Here is a 12940-nt window from a genome sequence, read left to right as displayed (position 1 = left end):
ACCATGTGCTTTGTTTTTCTTGGCTGGGTCGTAGTCGGTCTAAATTTAGTCCGATCTATTTCGACGCCTGTCCCCTGCTCGGCGTGTCTTGCAAACGGGAGGGGTGAGGGGGAAGCTGCTGCGTGAAAAATGGCAACGAGGGGGATGGAGAGACATCAAGAATCCTGGCCCCGTGGTGGAGTGCGTGGAATCCGCATGGCCCCTTTCGCTGCCAGAGACGGAGCCTGTCTCCTGGACCGGACCCTCAGGGGAGCACGCATCGGGGACTGGGAATGAGCGCTGCAGAGCCAGGACTCTCTCCAGGTGGATGGCACAGGCCGCCTGGCTGGAGTCTTCTTGCTGCCGCCTGGCGTAAATATTTGGCTGGTAAGAACACTGGGCTGGTCTTCGAAAAGCAGACCTGCGTGGAGGGCTGTTTTGCTATTAACCCTCGCTAATTAAACCCTATGCCCTGTGAGCTAGGAAAATCTCATCAGGGCGGGGGGAGCGGCCACAGAGGTCATGGGGTTTGCCCAAAGGAATCTGTCAGAGCTGAAGTGTGGGGCAGCTGGTCCAGTGCACGCTTGGGCTTTCTCCAGAGGGAGGGAGAGAGGGAACGGCCATCAAGTCATCCTGATAGGAAATCTCCTCTCTCCTGTTGGTCTCCCAGAGAACGTGCTCTGTTCATGCTTGGTACTGGCACTGGCTAGGAGCGGGTTGCTTGGGGGGGGGGCAGAATTATACCCAGGGCTTCCTAGGATGAGCTGGGGGCGGGGGCGGTTCACTAGCAAGCTGAGAGCTCAGATGCTCCTGGAGAGCTCGGCGCTGCGGCTTCCCCTTCCATTCTCAAAGCAAGCCCGGGGATGTCAGCAGGGAGGCAGGGAAGGGATCTGCTGTGTGGGGCAGGCAAGGCTGGCTGAGGGGAGGAAGGGTCTGGGCGAGGGTGGTGGAGGAAGGGGCATGCGTAGGGGAATGGGGATGGGGTGGGGTTAGGGAGCATCTGTGATATGGCGGAAAAGGAAGGGGCAAGTGGTACAGAGCTGCAGTGGTGACAAATGGGGGAGCAGTGGATTCGTGGGGGGGGGTCTGTGCTCAGGTGGGAGGGGAGGGAACATGCCGCGGGGGTGGGGCGCAAGGGGAAGGGTGGGTGCGCGGGCCGTGGGGGTGGTCAGAGTTCTGTCACTTGCTGAAAGAGGAAGCAGATGGGCATGTAGACCAGCAGAGCCTTTGGCCAGGGGCACTTTGTGTGGGGAAGGCAGCCGCAGGGCCAGCCTTGTGTGTGTGTGTCTGGTCCCTGGCTCCAGTGCTCTCAGCCAGAGCCCTGCACCAGCGAAGGCTGCCTGGCTTTAGCAAGGCGGGGACACGGGTGTGATGAGAAAGTGAAGCCAATCTCTCCCGCGACTTATAAAGAAGAGTCAAGAGAATGAAATCTAGTGAAAGCTGCTGATCTCCTGGGGCCTTGGGGGAGCGTGTGGGGTGTGTATCAGAGCCCTGGAACTGGGGGAGTCTGCGGAAGATCTGGCCCAAGTGGACAATCTAGGTGCCAGTGACATCTTGAGGCAAAGGCAAACTGGGCACATGCCCAGGGCCCTAGCAGGGATGTGTATGAAAGTTTATCCGGTTCCACAGCGGAGCTAAAGAAAGCGACGTTTTAAAATCAACAGAATACATGTAAAACTTTCTGTTACCCCTCTGTCGTGTTTTGCTTCTCAGTAAAATTTGAAAGGAAAGAGTGACTCTTTATTTCCTACTGCAATGGAGTGGGGGGCCCGCATTTACATTGCGCACGGGATGGGAGTCTCTGAAGCCAGTAAGACGGCCCTGCGTATGGCCCCATGGTAGTGGGATCTGAGCACTGGTTCACCTCGGATTCCTCACGTCACCTGTGAAGCCATGGAAACCTTCCACCCAATGGGCAGGTAGGTAAAGGTGGGTGAGATTTCCACGGGTGGGATGTGGATGGACATGTCTAGCTAGCTGGCTGCCCCTCATCGAAGATTAGGGTTAGAAGGGACCTCAGGAGGTCATCTAGTCCAATCCCCTGCTCAAAGCAGGACCAACACCAACTAAATCAGCCAGGGCTTTGTCAAAAAACCTTTAAGGATAGAGATTCCACCACCTCCCTAGGTAACCCATTCCAGTGCTTCACCACTCTCCTAGTGAACTAGTGTTTCCTGATATCCAACCTAGACCTCCCCCACTGCAACTTGAGACCATTGCTCCTTGTTCTGTCATCTGCCACCACTGAGAACAGGTGAGCTTCATCCTCTTTGGAACCCCCCCGTCAGGTACTTGAAGGCAGCTATCAAATCCCCCCTCACTCTTCTCTTCTGCAAACTAAATAACCCCAGTTCCCCCAGCCCCCTAATCATTTTTGTTGCCCTCCGCTGGACTCTCTCCAATTTGTCCACATCCCTTCTGTAGTGGGGGGACCAAAACTGGACACAATACTCCAGGTGTGGCCTCACCAATGCCAAATAGAGGGGAATAATCATTTCCCTCGATCTGCTGGCAATGCTCCTCCTACTAGCCGAATATGCCGTTGGCCTTCTTGACAACAAGGGCACACTGCTGACTCATATCCAGCTTCTCGTCCACTGTATTCCCCAGGTCCTCATCCCTAACACTACTTGAACCTCTGCCAACGCTGGGTGGGGTGGGAGAGACAGATGTCAGCTTCTGCTCCCCATCTCCTCCTCCACCAGGCCTTCCAGGCCTTTTACAGCTGGACCAGCCTGGAGCTCTCCAGCTACACATTAACCAGCTGTTTTCTCTGCAAATGGTCGCAGTGGGGACAAGGCGGCCACTGGCTTCTCTCTGATGGTTCATGCGCTGGGCAACTTCGTGAGGCGAGCGGAGCATGCAGGCATTGCCTTGCTACAGCCATTCCGCTCTGGGCACCTTGGATGTTGCCTATTATAGGGAGGTGGCGTGAACAACGGAGCTAGCAGCATCACACTGTAAACACTTTGGCACTCCTGGAGAACTATTCAGAAAGAGATCTCAAAGCACCTTATAAACTCAGAGTTAAGTTTCCCCACGCCCCCCCCCCCCCCAGAAAGTTGGATCAGTATCTTTATGCCCAGGTTACAGAAAGGAAAACTGAGGCCTGGGGGATTACTTGGAAGGCTGGCTAGATGCAGAGGTTTAATCCTAGACAAAGAGGAGGCTGGCTTTCACACTTGGATGAGGAGGCTGGATGACCATTCCTACTCATGGCCTAGGACTGTTCCCCTGGATATTAAGCCTTTAACTCACAGTTTGACCATTGTGGCAGAGGAAGGAGTAGAAACCAGAGTCTTTGCTCCCCCCCCCCCCACACACCTGCCCCTGCTCTAACCACTAGACCACACTCCCTCCAGGTCATCCCAAATTTGAGCAGCCTCCTCCTCATGCACATGAAATGCCCTCCAGTTCTCATGTGCTTATAGATTCTGCAAATCTCATTGGAGACAGGGGCCGGATTCTGATCTCAGCGTAAATCCAGTATCATGCTGTGGAAGTCAATGGTGTTTTAGTGGTTGGAGTCAGATCAGAACTTGCTCTCAGCCGTTGAAAGTGAAATTCCAGTAACGCCTTGAGCAGACGCAGCAGGTGCATTCAGCAACGTTCTCTCTCGCGTTCAGTTTATGGGCATTACACCTGGGGGGGGTGGTAACATACCACCCCAAAAAGTGCAGGCTCGGTTATTAGTGGAACAGTTTACCCAGGAAACATGGAGGCCATGAAGAAGATCATGGTCATCTCTTGATGGCAAGGCCTGGTTCTTACTGTGTGTTTGCACCACAGCCAGCATCACAGAGCCTCAGTCAGGGTTGGGGCGTCTTGGTGTTACCAGAATACAAATCATTGGCATTTTATTACCGTGCTCTTACTTGAGTTCCATTCTTCATGAGATCACAGGCCTGTGAGCCTGGCTACTTGATATGATGAGAAGGATGTTTGGAGGGGACAGATCTTTGCCCTTCTTCTAGCACTTTTCTTCTAGACACGCTAACCCTCACATGCCCTGTGAGGTCTCTTATCCCCTTCTTGTAGCTGGGGAAGTGGAGGTGATTAGCCTGAAGCCACACAGCAAATTAGTAGTAGACATGGGAATAGAACTCTCACTCGCTGTCCTCTAACCACTAGACCCAATTCCTTCCCTGATCTGAGAAGAGAACCCAAGAGTCCTGGCTCCTAGTCCCCCCCCCCTTGCTCTGACCACTAGACTCCACTCACTCCATGTGCATTCTGTTGGATTCTCACGGGCCCCCAGGTCCTGCCAAGATGGTCTCACTTCACGTGTCTTGAGATCACATCTCCATCTCTGAAAGTCTCCATGTCGAGATGCTTTAGCCTAACGCAACCTGTTGGGCTCCACAGTGGGGTAACTGGGTGACCTGTGATACGCTGGATGTCACACTAGCTGATCTTCCAGCCTTCAGCTCTATGAATCAGAAGCTTTCCTTACTGGGAGGTTCTTGGGGGAGGGGTGATGGCCAGACCTGGGCCCCATCACGTGGGCCGATCATGTGGCTGTTGGCTACTTTTTGGTGGGGAGCTCTGGGTTGATCATTAGCTCCTGCAGCGAACCCAGAGGGAGCTGGCAGATGCTCCCGGGTTGTTTATCGGCTTAGTCAAACACCCCAAAGTTCAAGCGCAATTGCGACAGGCAGAGTTGGAGAAAGCGAATGCAAACGGCTGGACAAGTTGAGCGAAGGAGGCAGAGGAGAATGAACCATCTGCTCGTATTCCTTCGGACCCAGCACTCGTCCTGAGTGTCAGAGGTACAAAGGGAGGCGACCGCATTAGTGTCTCTAATGGGACAGGGCAGGGGGATGGCAGGGCCAGTTCCTAGGGCTGTGAGACAAGAGGACCATCATGTAAGAGCCCACTGACTGAACCAAGCCATTATGAGTCCGGATGCTAGACCAATGCTGCTGAACTGAGAGGGTCCGTCTGCTCTTGGGATATTGCTGCTCTGCCTGTCTCTCATCCTGGCAGGAAGGGATCCTGTTGTAGTGAGTGAGTGTGCATGTGTGTGCGCACAAGCATGCCTAAAAGAGACTTCTATCGCCCCTACAAAAGCAGGTAGATGAGCCCCAGTTGGAAAACTGGGGCAGTGAAGCAGATCTTAACCCCCGGTAGCCGATCAACCCCGTGATCGCTCAGAGACCACCAGGTCAGGCGTAGGGAGCAGGGATCTTTTCCTTTCAGTTTTCACACCTGATCAGAGGCGTGATCATTCCACCAGACTCTTCTAGACGGCTTTCCTTAGAGCTGGGAAAGGTACTGGCCCCCCTGTACTGTACTCCCTAAAGACCGCCTCCCATCTCACCCTCTGCCTTCCCGCTCAGGGTCCAGGCCCATTGGCGGAGCAGCGTGGTGGTGGCAGTGTAGATAGATTCCACCATCCGGTGTCGGGGGAAAATCTGCTACAGTGCTTGTATGCTGCGTGTGGCCTGCGGCTCTCCGTGAGCAGTAAAGGAGAGGGTGCGGCTAGCGTACCACGCCGGGACTCGGGAGAGCTGGGTTCTGTATTCCTGACTCATGAAATAAATTTGTTAGTCTCTAAGGTGCCACAAGTACTCCTGTTATTTTTGCGGATACAGACTAACACGGCTGCTACTCTGAAACCTGCAGTTGGCTTGATGCACCTCTCTGTGCCTGTCTCCCCCCACTCCCCCATTTGTAAAATAGGGGAAAATGCTACCTGCCTCTACATAAAACAGTTGTGGGATTGATGGATGTAAACCACTGTCTATTCTCAGAGTGATGAGGACTTCACAGGGAGGTGCATGCACCCCATAATGACCAGAAATAGACATTAGAATCAGTCTACAGGTGTCCAGGACTGGAGACAGAACTTTCTCCGGGGATGGTCTGAGATTGTGCTATGAATTCACTCAGCAACCCAGGACTATCATAAACCTCACCCCTCTCCTGCTCCACATTGAAGGCGTATTTCTTGGACCTGGCCGTCTCTAATCCAAACACACAGCGATGGGTATCTGCACATGCTTCTCCCTCTGGGGGGAGGGCGAGAGAACAAACCCCACGGGAATGATGTGTAGTCACGTTGCTTCCTGCCCTAGTGGAAGGTGCGCAGATACTACGGCAATGAGCATGGTATAAAAAACTATTGAGAATAGGATTTCAGAACCAGTATGCATAAGCCTATAGAAATCTAATCCTGGGAATACCCGTGCTCCAGACCTGCAGAGGCTGCAGCTCCCTCCTCCATTGCAATCGCATTAGATAGTTCTTGCTCTAGGACAGGTGTTGGCCAGAAGGACAGAGCGTATGTTGTTAATGAATGCCAAGGAGTTGCTGTTTTATTTTTTCCTTGGGCCAGATTCAAACCAATCTCCCACCCCCCATCCTCCCCACCAGCCATTAATCTAACTTTATTTTTCCTGGCAGCAAATGCCTGGGACAGCCAGCTGGGGGTGGGAAATGTTCTAGCCATGGCTACGGTCCATCCAGCACAAATAATGGCCTGCCATTGAGCAGTTGTGACCCTATTGTCTCCAGAATCCTCTTCCCTTCCCAGAAACTTTTATTTCATTTTCAGGAACTTGCAAATACTGCCAGTGTGAGCTGCTCCCAGAAGGGAGCGGAGTTCAAACTCCCACAGGCAGCTGGGCCAGTCAAAATTAAATGTGTGAACCTCTCAAGTAAAATAAAAGAACCTTTATTTACACATGCAGTATCTGTGCCTGTCACTACCCCAAGTACACTTGCACATCCCAGTTCCTGACGGTCCCACAGATGCATAGATATGATCACCAGTGATTGGCACCCTGCAGTCTGTTCCTTAAATCTAGCAGCAGGGTGGAGAAATTGCTAGCTTTGAGTCTAGCTGTTAGCTAAAAGACCATGTGCATCCCCTCCACCCCCATGGAATTTAGAGTGTTCCGTATCCCAGCCCAATGCATGAGACACACGGTTAGACTGTTAGCAGGGTGTTCATGGTGCGTTCCTCCACATGAGAGAGAGAGAGATCCCGGTGAAGTCAGACTCAAAGACATAAATGCAGGACTAGATTTTTGTATTGGTAGCCAGCATAATCCATTTCAGGTTCCTACCCCCAGTAGCCCCTAAAACCCAGCTTCTTTCTAAAGTAAGACCAGTGCAAACCTGCAGGGCTTCCATTTGAATGGAAAATGAGAGGGGGGGAAATCCCTTTGTTTCTAGAGAAATTCTCCCCTTAATTTTCCACGTGTGCGTGTGACCGAGATGCTGTGAATCTGGAAAGTCCCCCTGGTTCTGGATACTACCTCGCTTATTTATGTGTACGTGGAGTCAATTTAGTGTAGAGGTCAATGGAGTGAAACTTACATAATAGATCCCTGCATGTAATTTAGCCGTTGGAATAATGGTACCCAGGGACGTGGTGGATACTCCATTGCTTTAAAACATGACTGGATGCCTTTCTTTCTAAAAGATGCATTATAGCTCAACCAAAAGCGATGGGCTTGATGCAGAAGTTACCGGATGAGGTTCTCGGGCCTGGGTTATGCAGGAGCTCAGACTAGCTGATCACAGTGGACGCTTCTGGCCTTTTAAAAAAAAAATAATCTAGGATTCTGTGCTTCATTCCTTCTGTTTTCACAATGAGCTTTTCACCAGCTGGAGTCACAGCTGACAGCTCTTAGTAACGCATTCCTCTGTGCACCAGCAAAAATGGCACAGGCTGTACCTAACCTAGCTTAGGGGACTACTGCAAACAGCTGTCTGCAGCTCCAGATCCTCTGGATGTGAGAAAGAGGTGCAGTAAACAGTCGGGCTCAGTGTCCAGTGGGGCTTGATAATGGAGCAGTTACCCTTTCGACTGGGAGCCGAGTGACTAAGTCTAGCCCAAGTCACTAATGATCCAGTCTTGTCTGCTGTCTGGTTTGGTGGCCTACACAAAATGAGTTTGGTGGGTCTCAGTCCACTTTCCAGCAGCCCGCTGTCCCCGCCACAAAAGTCAGCACCCCAGTTTTGGTGCCTGTTGAGGTTAATCTAGGCATAGAGGTCAAGGACTGAGTGGACTATGGAGAATGAATTCCCCTCTCAGCCCCAGTCCCTTCAATGCATGCTAGCCAATGCAGGCTAGATAGCAGCCAGCCCATTTCTGCCCTCTCTTGCCACACGCGCCATATCTGTAATTCTCTTTGATACCATATTTCTGTTTGAAAACATCCGAATTTCAATACAACTTGACAACTGCATCACGCACTTTGATAGTGGCGAGTTTATGCCGAAGGATCCCAATGCACTTCAAACTATATAAATGCAGCCACTTCTGGGGTGGGACATCAGAGAACATTAGCGCACAGGACACTGGGATGGGGAAGAGAAGGCAGTTTGGACCAAGGATAATTCCATCTCACGTGCCAGAGGGTCACTAATGTTCACACTCAGCAGACAGGACCTTGTTATTAAACTGTCTTCTAAAAGAGTCGCACAAAGTAACTTGTAGATGTCTCTCTCTCCATGGGAAAGATGAAGAGGGTAGCTGAGCCTGCTGGATTTTGAACCTGCGGCTCTAGGGATTCTGGCTATTTCAAGCGTGAAGCGAAGGGCGCCGAGCCATCCTGTCGAGCAGCTCCTGTTAGTTTATTTAGCCCAGATCCCTGTCTCTGCTTTGCTTCCAGGGGAGCTGGTGAAAGCAAAGAAGAAACGGGGGGTGCCTAATCCCCAGAGGCTCTGGATGGATTGGAATGGGGAAGTCAGCCTGCAGTACGAGCCCACAGCAACTGGAAAGCACCTGCTTCATCCTCAGAGCACTCTTCCTCCTCCTCTTCTGCGGGCATGGTAAGGAGCTGAACATGCAGAGATGCCAGGGGTCGGCTGCATGCCAGCCATGGGAATGTGAGCAGCATGCACCTGCCAAAGGCAGGGGGTTGCTGAAATAGAGGGGTGGGCATCTGCTAGCGTGGTGGCAGTTCCCATTGCGAAGACGAAGTGGTGGCAGGAGTGTGATGGCTCATTGCATCATTAAAAAAAGCAACGGCCCGGAAGCATTTCCCTGATGCACAGGTTATCAGCGATGGAAAGGTCCTGCCGGGTCATCTTGGGAGCTTTGCCCCCAAATTCAGTAGGACCAGGGTTTTGCCCTTAGGCTTTCTCCTTCCCCTCACTAGTGTGGGATTGCTTCCAGCCCCTCTGGGAATCTGTAGCATCAACATCTTCCCCCTCCTGCAGTCCCTTGCCCAGCGGCTCCCTCCCTGCTCTCAGGACATGCTTGAGATCTGGCTTATTTTGCAATGCCCAGTGCACCTCTGCGCCCCATTTTCCGTTCACTTGTGCGAGCGTTAGCCTTTGGGGAAACTCCAGATCCAAGAGGACACCGTAGTGCTGGTGGTCAGCCGGAGAATACAGTGCCATCTCTCGCACTGTGCTGAGGCAGTGCTGAGCCAGGGGAGAGTGGCCCTACTGAATTACCAACACCATTTCGTGCAGCACCCCAGTGGTTACTTACGCGGTCTCCCACCCCAACCAGGCCCAGCCCTGCATATCTGGGGAGATCTCGCATACTCACTGATCTTTAAGGCAGTGTAGTAATACAGCCTGGGAGGATAGAATGTTAGAACACTCTGTTGCCCCCTTTAGCCCAAGCAGTTAGCCAAGATTTGGGCCCTTTCAGGGTTGTTTCCATTAGGACGAGAAATCTGTCTGAGATTCTGAGAGATTCTTGGTGTGATCTTGTTTATTTACCAAAAAATATATATACACACAGAGAGTCCTTGTTCCTTGAGCACAGGAGAAAGAAGCAGCAGGCAGTTTTCTTGCTCAGAAAGCCCCGTGTCTGCCCCTCCAGCGAGCCCTGTGCCCAAGAAGCTCACAAGAAATTCTTCCGTCGAGCTACCTAACGCCTCTTGGAGAGGTGGATTTACTGCAGCCACTGTGGCGTTTCTAGTGTAGACACAGCCTCAGGCTCACACCACAACTGCTTCTCCTGGCTTTCAGCCGTTAACATGCACTGGTGGCAACCTAACATCCTAATCACGGTGTTTGCAGTCAGGGAAACCCCTCGACCCATAGGGTTCAGGCTTGGTCTACACTACAAACTTATGTCAGTGTAACTGTGAAGCTCTCCTATTGGTGTAGGTAGTGTCTTCACTAAGTGCTACAACGATGCTGTAAGTGGAGACAAGCCCTTAGCTCTGACCCGCCATGTACCTTGGGTGGGGGTGTCCCTCCATTGTTGGTCACTGTCATTACAAACGGGTTTAATTGCTCCCTCCAGTGAGGCACAAAGAGAGAGTGCTTGGCACAGCCATTGACTTTAACGAGGTCTGCGGCTGTCCTGGCATCCAAGGCCTCCTGGATGGTAGCCATTAGCCCCTTTCAGCAGAGCTGGCGGAATGGTGTAACACTGACATCAGACGTGATGCCGTATGCTCTGTCTCGCCCCCCCCAGCTTGCTGCCAGTGTAAGATCCTGCGCTGCAACGCCGACTACGTGGCCGCCACCCTCAACCTGCGCGGCTCCAACAAGGACGTGGCTTACTGCAACGCCCTGCGCTCCTACTCCCACTGCACCCGCAAGACGGCCCGGACCTGCCGGGGCGACCTGGTCTACCACTCTGCCGTCCACGGCATCGAGGACCTCATGATCCAGCACAACTGCTCCAAGGAAGGCCCCACCTCGCCGCCCCGGCCCCGCCCACCGGCCCCCAACCACCAGGGCTTTGAGTCCCTGGACATCTGCAACTACGAGAAGAGCTTCCTCTACAAGCATGGCCAGCCCCCCACCTACCAGCACTGTGCGGCCTTCGGGGACCCCCACGTCCGCACCTTCCATGATGAGTTCCACACCTGCCGCGTGGAGGGCTCCTGGCCTCTCCTGGACAATAACTACTTGTTTGTGCAGGCAACTAGCTACCCGGTGGCAAAGAGTTCCAACGCGACTGCCACCGGCAAGGTAACGTCACAGCCTGGGGCTTTGGGCGGCTGCCGTTGCGAGAGGGATGGAGGCTCAGAATCAAATGTAAGAACCATTCATGCAATGACAGAAATGCTCTCCAGTTGCTGCTGGGCATGGGAAGGGGGTGGGATAGATTAGATGAGCAGATCTCAAACGGCGGTTCATGGACCACTTGCTGGTTGTCCATCTGCACCTGGCTGCTCACATGGTGCTGGCCCCTGCTCCTTAACGTCCAGCTGCTTAAATTGCATTCAGAGACGTTAAGAAAAATACATTAAGTACTTTCCTAATGGGACTTTTCACTTGCCACATAGGGCATGGTAGGCAGCCCTAAGAGTGGGGCTTATGCAATTAGGAATGGGAGTGACACTTGGGGTCAAGAGACCATCCTTTCAGCGGTCGCCCGGTGAACAGTGGGAGGGGCTCACGCTGCCCTATGAGGTGCTCCAGGTATGGGTCCAGCCTGGTATAGTGGAAACCCTGTATTTGGATGTACAGCAGGGGTTCTCAAACTGGGGGTCGGGACCCCTCAGGGGATCACGAGGTTATTACATGGGGGGGAGGGGTCGCGAGCTGTCAACCTCCACCCTAAACCCTGCTTCACCTCCAGCATTTATAATGGTGTTAAATATATAAAAAAGTGGTTTTAATTTATAATGGGGGGGGGTCGCACACAGAGCTTGCTGTGTGAAAGGGGTCGCCAGAACAAACGTTTGAGAACCACTGATGTACTATGAGTCCTAAGAAAGATGATGGGCCGCATGGTAACTTCCTGATCTCTTATTACAACGTCAGCCAAGGGCAGGGCCCTACTGCACTGGGTGGTGCACAGATAGACACAGTTTCCCAGTCCCCAAAAGAGTTCACAATCTAAACAGCCAAGACAAATGGACATTGGGTGGAAGGGGAAGCAGTTTGCCCAAGGTCCGGCAGCAGGTGAGTGGCAGAACTAGGAACAGAACTCAGGAGTCCTGAGTCTCAGTCCAGTTCTCTGGATGTTGGACCAGTAGTTCTGTACCTTGACCTGCCTCCTATCTATCAGTATGGGAAGGGCAGGGTGGTTGTTTGATCTCCTGACAGATATCTAGGAGGGTCACAATCCCTTCCTCTTTCCCCTCTCCCCACCACAGTTAACCGGAACTAGACCGGGGTGTGGATCCAGCCTTGCTGTTTTCTTTTTGCCCTGCAGCTCACGATCATATTTAAGAACATGAAGGAATGCATCGACCAGAAGGTCTACCAGGCCGAAATAGACAACCTGCCGGCTGCCTTTGAGGATGGCTCGGTGAACGGTGGCGAGAGGCCGGGGGGGAGCAGCCTAACCATCCAGGAACGGGCGCCCGGGCAGCACGTGGAGATCCGGGCTGCCTACATCGGCACCACCATCGCCGTGCGCCAGGCGGGCCGGCAGCTATCCTTCTCCATCCGGGCAGCCAAGGAGGTGGCGCAGGCCTTCACCGAAGAGCAGGACCTGCAACTCTGTGTGGGCGGCTGCCCGCCCAGCCAGCGCATCTCCCGCAGCGAATGTCACCACACTGGGATTGCCGCTGAGACGGCGCGATTGCTGTGCAAGGAGACGCTGCCGGTGGAGGACGTCTACTTCCAGTCGTGCGTCTTTGATGTGGTAACCTCGGGCGATGCCAATTTCACCCTGGCCGCACGTGGTGCTCTGGAGGACGCAAAGATGTTCCACCCAGATGCTGAGAAACTGCACATCTTCCAGACTGGGGCGGGCTGCCGTCTCATCTCCTTACCCTTCCTCCTTGTCATCGTCACCTCTAACCTCTTGGCTATTCAGTTGCGCTTTTAACACTCCTTGTCCATCAGGTACCAGGGCTACAAGAACCTGTAGCTGCTCTGTGACATACAGACTGGAGTGAGGTGGACATCCGCTGAAAGGAAGCGGTGCTCTATCTAGAATCTGCTATCATGGGGGTGGAACCAAACTGGTGAAAGGCCCTGGTTTTCGAAAAAAGGCCTGGAAATAGCAGCTCATGCTTCCCATTCTCAAACACATTGCGGACTGGATTAGTTGAGTTTTGTTCTGCTCCTGAATGTTAGT

The 12940-nt window shown here is 52.9% G+C and overlaps 1 protein-coding gene across 1 annotated transcript; it reads left to right on the top strand.

Annotated features, from left to right (window-relative positions):
• The first annotated feature begins 8669 nt into the window (after nt 1-8669).
• On the top strand, nt 8670-12688 carry HJV (hemojuvelin BMP co-receptor). The gene is made up of 3 exons (XM_065420278.1): nt 8670-8763; nt 10373-10875; nt 12068-12688. The coding sequence occupies exons 1-3, from the start codon at nt 8670-8672 to the stop codon at nt 12686-12688; spliced, it is 1218 nt and encodes a 405-aa protein (XP_065276350.1).
• The last annotated feature ends 252 nt before the right edge of the window (nt 12689-12940 follow it).

This window comes from Emys orbicularis, chromosome 20, assembly GCF_028017835.1.
Source record: "Emys orbicularis isolate rEmyOrb1 chromosome 20, rEmyOrb1.hap1, whole genome shotgun sequence".
Classification (NCBI taxonomy): domain Eukaryota; kingdom Metazoa; phylum Chordata; order Testudines; family Emydidae; genus Emys; species Emys orbicularis.
Note: the sequence above shows the minus strand (reverse complement) of the source record. Positions and strands in the feature narration are given on the sequence as shown.

Coding starts and splice junctions, on each gene's coding strand:
- HJV (XM_065420278.1), top strand. CDS start 8,670: ATGGGGAAGTCAGCCTGCAGTACGAGCCCACAGCAACTGGAAAGCACC. Junction 8,764..10,372: donor CCTCCTCTTCTGCGGGCATG/GTAAGGAGCTGA, acceptor CGCCCCCCCCAG/CTTGCTGCCAGTGTAAGATC. Junction 10,876..12,067: donor ACGCGACTGCCACCGGCAAG/GTAACGTCACAG, acceptor TTTGCCCTGCAG/CTCACGATCATATTTAAGAA.